Source organism: Tachyglossus aculeatus, chromosome 2 (genome assembly GCF_015852505.1).
Source record: "Tachyglossus aculeatus isolate mTacAcu1 chromosome 2, mTacAcu1.pri, whole genome shotgun sequence".
Lineage (NCBI taxonomy): Eukaryota > Metazoa > Chordata > Mammalia > Monotremata > Tachyglossidae > Tachyglossus > Tachyglossus aculeatus.
In genome coordinates, this window is record NC_052067.1 from 137,681,642 (window position 1) to 137,692,730 (window position 11,089).

The following is an 11,089-nucleotide window of genomic DNA, read 5'->3' on the forward strand; positions in this document are numbered from 1 at the left end:
TCCCCTAACTGTAGTTATTTCCATTTCTGTCTCCCTCACTATATTGTAAGCTCCTTTAAGACAGGAATCATGTTTGCCAACCCTATTGTATTATACTCTCCCAAGACATTAGCACCATATTCTAAACCCAGTAAGCATTCAATAAATAGCATTAATTGAGAAATCGATTGGGCCTCAATTTCCTCATCTGGAAAAAGGGGATTCAATTTCTATTCTCGAAATTGGGGGAGGGGGAGGAGCAGTTAGGGGAGGGGGTCCAGCCAAGTGGACGATCATTTGTTGACTCCACCCAAGGATGAGCACATGGTTGGGGGAGGGATAGTGACCACATCCGTCTGCCCATAGTCAGAAAGGAAGTTTCAGCCAGCCTGGGGAGGAGGGAAAGGGGGAAATAAAGAGGGTCATGGCTGTGACTCCTGTTGTATCATTCCTGCTTATTCATCAACTATTAAAATGGAGAAGCACCGTGGATTAGTGGCAAGAGGCTGGGCTTGGGAGTCAGGGAACATGGGTCCCAATCCCACCTCCCCCACTTGTCTGCTGTGTGACCTTGGGCAAGCCACTTAACTTCTCTGTATCTCAGTTACCTCATCAGTAAAATGAGGATTAAGACCATGAGTCCCATGTGGGACAATCTAATTACCTTGTACCTACCCCAGCACTTACAACAGTGCTTGGCACATAGTAAGTGTTTAACAAGTACCATCATCATCATTGAAATGTTACCTAGGTTGAGCCCCTGCCTCTCCCCCGCAAACCTGCCTCTCCCCAGTAACTCTGGCATACCCAGCCCCTGCCCCTCCCAGGCACCTACCTCCTCTCCTGCACCCCTGGGACCCTCAACTCTTACTCTCTTCCTTTGTACCCATGGCATCCCCAACCACTGCCTATCTACCACTACCCTGGCTCCTGACCCTCCCAGCATTTCTGACCCCAGCCTATCCCCAACCCCGGACCCTGCACACCTGACTCCTTCCCCGGCTGTACCTCCTCTAGACTGCAAGCTTGCTGTGGGCAGGGAATGTGTCCATGTTCCTGGATGTGTTGTACTTTCCCCATTGCACACAGTAAGTGCTCTGTAAATACAATTGACTGACTGACTGTGTGATGGAACCCTCAGGAATGACCACAGACTCTTCCCGCCATGTTCTGGATGGGCAGTTCATTCCCTGCCCCTGCCCCTGCTCCTGCCCCCAGTCTGCCCAGCCCTGCCAACTGAACCCTGCCAGCCAGCCTGAGTTTGGGAGCAGGGCACTATCCTAGGGTATCCTGGGGGTAGTGTTGTGAGGGTCCCAGTGGGTGGAGAGAGGGCTAGGAGGTACAGAAGAGCCCGGAGGAAAGGTGGTTTGCAAGGAGAAGGGAGTGCTGGTTTCGTTCTCCCCACACCCCATCATCCTCTCCACCCTCCATCTCTCCCCAGAACTTCTGGTGTCTCTCTGACCCACGAATAACCCTCCAGTGGAGGGAGAGAGGAAGAGCTGGCAGACACAGCTCGAAGGGCAGGCAGATGGACTGAGAAGATCCAGGCTCTAGATTCCATCTCTAGATTGTAAGCTCATTGTGGGCAGGAAATGTCTGCTTATTGTTATATTGTAATAATAATGATGATGGTATTTGATAAGCGCTTACCATGTGCTGAGCACTGTTCTAAGCTCTGGGATAGATACAAGGTGATGAGGCTGTCCAGCGTGGGTCTCACAGTCTCAAACCCCATTTTTACAGATAAGCTAAGGCTTAGAGAAGTTAAGTGACTTGCCCAAAGTCACACAGCTGCCAAGTGGCAGAGCCAGGATTAGAACCCATGATCTCTGACACTTAAGCCCATGCACCTTCCACTAAGCCAGGCTGCTACTTTCCCAAGCACTTAGGACAGTGCTCTGCACACAGGAATCACCCAAAAGGTACAATTCACTGACTGACTGAATGACTAACTGACTGAGAGGAGGGACAGATGGAGACAACCAGCTCTGTCGGGCGATGGGGCCAGAGATGTTGGCCAGAGTCCCCCTGATTAGGGAACAAGCCCACGTGTCCACCATCGCTGACTGGCCTGATTCCCAGCTTTGTTCTCCCAGGCCTTTAGCCCATCCTGAAAGCTGCCCAGCGGGGCTGGAAAAACCTCAGAGTCTAGTCTGCCTGACCAGTCAGTTCTCCCCACCCTATTTTCTCTCCCTACTAAATCACCCATGCAGTTGGGTCTGCACCTCCTAGTAATAATAATAATAATGGCATTTTTTAATCACTTACTATGTACAAATCACTGTTCTAAGCACTGGGGAGGTTACAAGGAGATCAGGTTGTCCCACAGAGGGCTCACACTCTTAATCTCCATTTTACAGATGAGGAAACTGAGGCACAGAGAAGTTAAGTGACTTGCCCAAAGTCACAGAGCTGGCAATTGGCAAAGCCAGGATTTGAACCCATGACCTCTGACTCCAAAGCCTGTGCAATTTGCACTGAGCCACACTGCTCCTGAGCACTTGGGTACTCACCCTCATGAAAATTTGGACGTATCCTTCTATTCAGTTTTAACGTGGTATTCGTTAAGCATTTACTATGTGGAGAACACTGTTCAAATCACTGGGGTAAATGCAGGTTGATTAGGTTAAACACTGTCTCCGTCCCTCACGGGGCTCACAGTGTGAGTCGGAGAGAACACAGGAGAACTGAAGCACAGAGAAGTTAAGTGACTTGCCCAAGGTCACACAGCAAACAAATGGCAGAACCAGGATTAGAATAATAATAATTGTGCTAGTGCTTACTATGTTTCAGGCACTGTACTAAGCACTGGGGTGAACACAAGCCAATAGGGTGGGGCACAGTCCATGTCCCACGAGGGACTCACAGTCTTAATCCCCATTTTACAGATGAGGTAACTGAGGTCCAGATAAATTAAGTGACTTGTCAAAGGACAAACAGCAGGCAAGTGCTGGAGATGGTATTAGAATGCAAGTCCTCTGACTTCCAGACCAGGGCTCTTTCCACTAAGCTAAGCTACTTCTCCTTCCTGTGATTAATTTTATTGTCAGTCTCCTCCAACTAGATTCTAAATTCCTTGAGGGCAGGAATTGTGTCTACCTACTCTATTGCATTGCACCTTCCCAAGTGTTTAGTACAGTGCTCTGTACATAGTGAGCACTAAGTAATTAGCACTGATTTATTGACTGATTTGTTCGTTGTATACAGACTCTGCCTTGTCCCAGAAGAGCAGCCCCTGAAGAGAGAACCAGCTTCCTCCTATCTGTAATTCATTGAAACGTCTTTCTCTCCCAGCTAGACTGTAAAATCCCTGAGATCCTGGATTGTGTCCTCCTTCTCTATTATGATCTCCCAAGCACTTAGGTCAATGCTCTGAAAAAGAGTAAACACTTGGTAAATTCAAAACTCCCCTGTGCTGGGCAGCAACGGCATGGGAGAGAGTCGAGGACAAAGACTCAAGTTTACTGCGCGGAAGGAGGCCATGGTAAAACACTTCCACATTTTTCCCCAGAAAACTCTGTGGCTACTCAACCAGAAGAATTGCGGATAGAAGAGGGGAATTTTGGGAGAGATGTGTCCATGGCATCACTATGGGTCGGAGACAACTCAAGACACCAGACAAGACAAATTGTGCTAGTGTGCTAGATTGCACACAAATTGTGCTAGACAAGGCACCAGACAAGACAAATACCATTGGTCGACTGATGGATCAATTGAGCTCCTCCTAAATCAATTAATCAATCAATCAATCATATTTATTGAGTGCTTACTGTGTTCAGAGCACTGTGCTAAGTGCTTGGGAAGTACAAGTTGGCAACATATAGAGACGGTCCCTACCCAACAGTGGGCTCAGAGAACAAAACCAAAAATATTAATGAAATAAAATAAATAGAATAGATATGTACAAGTAAAATAAATAAATAGAGTAATAAATATGTACAAACATATATACATATATACAGGTGCTGTGGGGAAGGGAAGGAGGTAAGGCGGGGGAGATGGAGAGGGGGAGGAGAGGGAGAGGAAGGAGGGGGCTCAGTCTGGGAAGGCCTCCTGGAGGAGCTGAGCTCTCAGTAGGACCTTCATCAATCGTATTTACTGAGCGCTTACTGTGTGCAGAGCACTATACTAAGCGCTTGGGAAGTACAAGTTGGCAACATATAGAGACAGTCCCTACCCAGCAGTGGGGTCACAGTCTAAAAGGGGGAGACAGAGAACAAAACCAAACATACTAACAAAATAACAAAATAAAATAAATAGAATGTACAAGTAAAATAAATAAATAAATAGAGTAATAAATATGTACAAACATATATACATATATACAGGTGCTGTGGGGAAGGGAAGTAGGTAAGATGGGGGGGATGGAGAGGGGGACGAGGGGGAGAGGAAGGAAGGGGCTCAGTCTGGGAAGGCCTCCTGGAAGAGGTGAGCTCTCAGTATGGCCTTGAAGGGAGGAAGAGAGCTAGCTTGGAGGATGTGAGGAGGGAGGGCATTCCAGGCCAGGGGGATGACGTGGGCTGTGGGTAGATGGCGGGACAGGCGAGAACGAGGCACGATGAGGAGATTAGTGACAGAGGAGCAGAGGGTGTGGGCTGGGCTGTAGAAGGAGAGAAGGGAGGTGACGTAGGAGGGGGTGAGGGGATGGAGAGCCTTGAAGCCGAGGGTGAGGAGTTTCTGCCTGATGTGTAGGTTGATTGGTAGCCACTGGAGATTTTTGAGGAGGGGTGTAACATGCCCAGAGCATTTCTGGACAAAGACAGTCCGGGCAGCAGCGTGAAGTATGGATTGAAGTGGGGAGAGACAAGAGGATGGGAGATCGGAGAGGAAGCTGATACAGTAGTCCAGACGGGATAGGATGAGAGCTTGAACGAGCAGGGTAGTGGTTTGAATGGAGAGGAAAGGACAGATCTTGGCGATGTTGCAGAGCTGAGACCAGCAGGTTTTGGTGATGGCTTGGGTGTGAGGGGTGAACGAGAGAGCGGAGTTGAGGATGACACCAAGGTTGCAGGCTTGTGAGACGGGAAGGATGGTAGTGCCATCAACAGTGATGGGAAAGTCAGGGAGAGGGCAGGATTTGGGAGGGAAGACAAGGAGTGCAGTCTTGGACATGTTGAGTTTTAGGTGGTGGGCAGACATCCAGATGGAGATGTCCTGAAGGCAGGAGGAGATGCGAGCCTAGAGGGAGGGAGAGAGAGCAGGGGCAGAGATGTAGATTTGGTGTCATCAGCGTAGAGATGATAGTTGAAGCCGTGGGAGCGAATGAGGTCACCAAGGGAGTGAGTGTAGATCGAGAACTGAAGGGGACCAAGAACTGAACCTTGAGGAACCCCCACAGTAAGGGGATGGGAGGGGGAGGAGGAGCCCGCAAAAGAGACTGAGAATGAATGACCGGAGAGATAAGAGGAGAACCAGGAGAGGACGGAGTCTGTGAAGCCAAGGTTGGATAGCGTGTTGAGGAGAAGGGGGTGGTCCACAGTGTCGAAGGCAGCTGAGAGGTCGAGGAGGATTAGGACAGAGTATGAGCCGTTGGATTTGGCAAGCAGGAGGTCATTGGTGACCTTTGAGAGGGCAGTTTCTGTGGAATGTAGGGGACGGAAGCCAGACTGGAGGGGGTTGAGAAGAGAGTTGGTGTTGAGGAATTCGAGGCAGCACATGTAGGTGACTTGTTCAAGGAGTTTGGAAAGGAATGTTAGGAGGGAGATAGGGCAATAACTAGAAGGTGAGGTGGGGTCAAGAGAGGGGCTTTTTAGGATGGGAGAGACATGGGCATGTTTGAAGGCAGAGAGGAAGGAACCAGTGGAGAGTGAGTGGTTGAAGATGGAAGTTAAGGAGGGGAGAAGGGATGGAGTGAGAGATTTCACGAGATGAGAGGGAATGGGGTCAGAAGCACAGGTGGCTGGAGTAGCACTTGAGGGGAGGGAGGAGAGCTCCTCTGAGGATACTGCTGGGAAGGACGGGAGAATAGCAGAGAGTGTTGAGAGCCGGGGGGTTGGAGAAGGGTAGGGATTGACTTTGGGGAGGTCAGACCTGATGGATTTAATTTTATTAATGAAGTAGGAGGCCAGATCGTTGGGGGTGAGGGAAGGAGGAGGGGGAGGAACCGGGGGCCTGAGAAGGGAGTTGAATGTACGGAAGAGCTGGCGGGGATGATGGGCATGGATGTCAATAAGGGAGGAGAAATAGTTTTGTCTGGCAGAGGAGAGGGCTAAGTTGAGGCAGGAAAGGATAAACTTGAAGTGAACGAGGTTGGCATGGCCCCCTTCTAGACTGTGAGCCCACTGTTGGGTAGGGACTGTCTCTGTTGCCACCTTGTACTTCCCAAGCACTTAGTACAGTGCTCTGCACACAGTAAGTGCTCAAAAATGCGATTGATTGATTGATTGATTGTTTTAGACTAAAAACAAGAAGAGAGCAGGGTATGGAGCTCCACTTCCCCTGGCCATGTCATTATTATCATTATTATTATTATTATTTTGTTAAGCGCTTTTCTGCATCAAGTACTGGTCTAACCCCTGGGGTCGATACAAGATTATCAAGTTATCCACAGTCTCTGTCCCACATGGGGCTCGCAGTCTAAGTAGGTTGGAGAATAGGCACTGAATCATCATTTTACAGGTAAGGAAACTGAAACACTGAGAAGTACATAACTGTACAAGGTCACACATTAGACAAGTGGCAGAACTAGGATTAGAATCCATGTCCTCTGACTCCCAGGCCCCTACTCTTTCCACTAGACCACACTGCTCCTCATTCCATAGCACTCATTCATTCATTCAATCATATTTACTGAGAATTTTATGTATGCAAAGCACTGTACTAAGTGCTTGGGAGAGTAAAATACATTGATTCATTTCTTCATTTACTCCAAACATTTGCTATTATCAAGTCTTTCTCCTTCTGTTTTTACTGTCTGTTTAGTAGGTGTGACAGCCTGTCTCTTCATTATACTGCAAGTTCTTGGAAGGCAGGAACTTCATCATTTACTATTATTGGGCACTTCCAAACACCTATTACAGGCTGTCCTCAGCTTAAGTTTAGACTGACAGCAAAACAATCTTTACAATGTTTCTAAATGTACAAACAGTTCAGCTTTACACTACATCAGTTTAAACTTTATGACACTCACATACTTGACAGCATTAGCTCTATTACTGTCTGCAGTACTACATGAGAGATGTTAGGGTTGGGGCAGCGAGGGACAGATAGGCACAGGAGCCAAAGGAAATGGGGAAGCAATTTTTAAAAACTGCGCTGGGGAGAAAAAAGAGAAGAAGAGGTTAAAGAGGATGGGGAGGTTGGAAGCGGAGGTCGGTAGGTCTGTTTCATTTCAACTGAAGTAAAACAATGGAACCTCTCTGATTTAATACAAATCCATTCATGTAGCTATATTACTCAAGTACAATTTTTTAAGGTTACAATTTTGGGGTGATTTCGGTAAAACTAGAGTACCAGTGACCCGGAGCTAAGAGACAGGAGTGGATGTTTAGGGTACCCACTGAAAAGAGCTTAATTTGAGGAAAGTGGAAATATCTTAAAATCCAGAGTTGGAAATAAACCCCGAGAGACTATCAAATCAAGCCTCATGCTTCCAGGCAGGTAGTTTATTGTATCCTTTCAATCAGTCTATCTATGAGTATCAGTATCAGTAATATTTATTAAGTGCTTATTCTGTGCAGTAGGCATACAATGAAGAGTTCATGTTAGAAGATGAGAGTTTGCCCTCAAAGAGTTTGCAGTCAAGTGGAGAAGACAGAGATTAAAATAAAGTACCACAAAGGGAAACAAATATAAAGAGACGTAGGTAAGTGTGATGGGGTGGGGAGAGGGGGTGTTTACTCACGAGTTTAGTAGGGAGAACTCAAGGGCACAGGTGATGTGGAAGTGTTGAAGTGAGAGTAGGAGAGGAAATGGAGTGGGGAATTGAGAGATGAACCCTTCTCCTTTCCAGCTTATTGCCAGGGACAATCATTCATTCATTCATTCAATCATATTTATTGAGCGCTTACGTGTGCAGAGCACTGTACTAAGTGCTTGGGATGTACAAGTTGGCAACATATAGGACAGTTCCTATTCAACAGTGGGCTCACAGTCTAGAAGGGGGAGACAGAGAACAAAACATATTAACAAAATAAAATAAATAGAATAAATATGTACAAATAAAATAGAGTAATAAATACATACAAACATATATACGTATATACAGGTGCTGTGGGGAGGGGAAGGAGGTAAGGCGGGGGGATGGAGAGGGGGAGGAGGGAGAGAGAAAGGAGGAGGAGGGGGAAAGAGGGGGAGGAGGGGGAGAGTAAGTAAGTGGTGTTTATTGAGAGCTTTACTGTGCGCAGAGTTGGTGGACATGATTCCTGACCTCAGCTAGCCCCTCCTGCATTCCTCTCCCAGTGTTTCTCCCCCAAAGGCCAGAAACCTCTTCCTCATATCCAGTTGCACCTTTTTTCAGGGAAGTAATCCCATTATTTCCTCCTTTTCATTCCCCGCTATACAGGGGGACAGTTGAGTAGCATTCCACTTGTGAAGTCTGTCTCCCCTCCGCATCCTCTTATCCAAGATAGACAATCCTCTCCTCACTGGACCCATTTTTCATCCTTTCCACTATTTGTGCTACTTTTCTATGGACCTTCCCTAGTAGCTACCCAGTGGAAAATAGGTCCTGGCTGAAAGATAAAGGATATTGAGGGTATTCAGTTGGAGAAGAGAAGGCTGAGGGATAATTTTATAATGGCCCTCATGTATATGGAGGAGACATGGATGCTTTATTCTCTGTGTCCTCGAGGGACTGAACAAAGGAAATGGACTAAAATGACAGCTTTGTGAGTTTGGTTTAACATATGGAGTCATAAAACGCTGGGCAGGGGAGCCTCCATCCCTGGATTTCATTCAAAAAGCAATGGGGACTGAGCTCTTCCAGATGACCTAGGACCTGACTAGGTGGCCCAAGGCCTCCAGCTCTAGACTTCAATCATTTGATAACATTCACTGAGTGCTTACTGTGTGTAAAGCACTGTACTAAGAACCTTTTTTTTTTGAACGGTATTTGTTTAGCTCTTACTAAATGGTGGAGTAGATACTATCTACTCAGTACAGTACAGTACAATCCTGACGTGTATTATGGGCATAAAAAATACCATCGAAATAAAGTCCTCAGCAGGAATATTCCTCAATCCCAGGCAATGTGCAAGACTATATACTGGAAAGCAGGATTCATGTGTACTAATTCTTTTGAAATCTCCCAAGTGTTTAGCATAGTGCTCTGCACATTCTAAGTGGTCAATAAACACCATTGATCAGTTGATTGATCGATAGATCATCTTGTTAAAGGAGAACCTAACCACCCTGGACAGAGACTCCTCCCAGGTTTTTCCATTCCATGTTTAACCCCCAACAGCCAAGACTTCCTTCATCACACCCAGCTCCACCCTGTCTTGGTGAAATAACCACATTACCCTTGTCCTCCTGCTACACATCAAAACCAGTTCAATAGACTTTCAGAACTTTAAAGGGAAGAGGAACTTGAGGACTTTCTCACGGATCTTTTTGGTCCTCACCCCATAGATGATGGGATTCACCATAGGGGGCACCAGAATGTAGATGTTGGCCACAAAGATGTGGACGTGGGGGGTGATGTGGTGCCCAAACCTATGTGTGAGGAAGGAGAAGTAGGCCGGGGTGTAGAACACCAAGATCACACAGACGTGGGAGCTGCATGTCCCCAGGGTCTTGAGCCGGGCGTCCTTGGACGGGAGGCGGAACACGGCCCGGAGAATGAGGATGTATGAACAGATGATCAGCAGGAAGTCCAAGCCTCCTGTGAGGAAGGCGACAGTGAGGCTGTAGGCCCGGATGAGCCGGGTCTCAGCACAAGCCAGCTTAACTAGCGCCATGAACTCGCAGTAGGTGTGGGCAATGATGTTGCTCCTACAGTAGGGAAGCCACCTGAGCACTATGGGGTGGGGGCTGCAAAGCAGGGTCCCACGGAGGAAGACTGCCAACCCCACCCCTCTGATGACCGAGTGGGTCAGGATGGCAGAATGTCTCAGCGGGTGGCAGATGGCCACATAGCGGTCGAAGGCCATGACCAGGAAGAACCCAGACTCCATATTGGAGAGAGAATGGATCAAGAACATCTGGGTGAGACAGCCTTTGAAGGAGATCTCCCCGTCATTGAACCAGAAGAGGCTGAGTAATTTGGGTACCACCGTAGTACAGGTGACCAGGTCGGCTCCTGCCAGCATGCAGAGGAAGAGGTACATGGGCTCATGGAGACTGGGTTCCATCTTGATGATGATGAGAAGAGCAAAGTTCGCCAGTAGGGCCATCAGGTAGACCAGGCAGAAGGGGATGGACATCCAGATATGGGTGGCCTCCAGCCCCGGGATGCCAAGCAAGATGAAGGTGGAGCGGTGGAGTATGGTACCATTGGAAGTTAACATGGTATAGCTGTCAAGGGTGTTTAGTTAGGGGCAGTGGAAATCACCCGACCTTGTAAGGCTATCAGATGATGAAAATGTCCAGTCCAGTCGAACAGACCTGAAGACACATCCTCAACACTGAAAGGAACAACTTGGATAATTAGCACCCGATTGGCCTAGGTCGAAAGTTGACGTGAATGATTCTGGAAACATATGCTTTGTGTTAGCTTCACCTCAAAACCAGTCCATCACAGTTTCATTCCTTAAACTCACTTCTGACTCTTTGGGATTTAAGATCTTTTCTATTCCTTTGCAGGGGCGTCCCTACTCTGCATGTTCCCCTCTAGACCGTAGGCTCCTTGCGAGCAGGGTGTGTGTCTACCTATTCTATTGTATTGCACTCTTCCAATCATTTAGTACGGTATTTCTTCTAACCTGTAAGCCCCTTTGTGGACAGGAAACATGTCTGCCGGCGCTGTTGTATTGTACTCTCCCAAGCACTCAGTACTGTGCTCTGCCTGCAGTAACCACTCAATAAGTCAATTTATTGATTGATTGTTCGGCACACAGTAGGGAATCATATACCATTGATGGGTTCACATGAACTCGGTCCATCTGTTCACCCATCCAAGTAGGGTCTTGCTTCCTCGATCTGTAATTGATTTTAATATTGGCCTCTCTCA

At 47.5% G+C, this 11,089-nt stretch overlaps 1 protein-coding gene across 1 annotated transcript; it reads right to left on the minus strand.

Moving 5' to 3' along the window:
* Positions 1–9,482: 9,482 nt before the first annotated feature.
* LOC119943749 (olfactory receptor 52D1-like) lies at positions 9,483–10,427 on the minus strand. The gene has a single exon (XM_038764910.1). The coding sequence runs from the start codon at positions 10,425–10,427 to the stop codon at positions 9,483–9,485; it is 945 nt and encodes a 314-aa protein (XP_038620838.1).
* Positions 10,428–11,089: the final 662 nt, after the last annotated feature.

Coding starts and splice junctions, on each gene's coding strand:
- LOC119943749 (XM_038764910.1), bottom strand. CDS start 10,427: ATGTTAACTTCCAATGGTACCATACTCCACCGCTCCACCTTCATCTTG.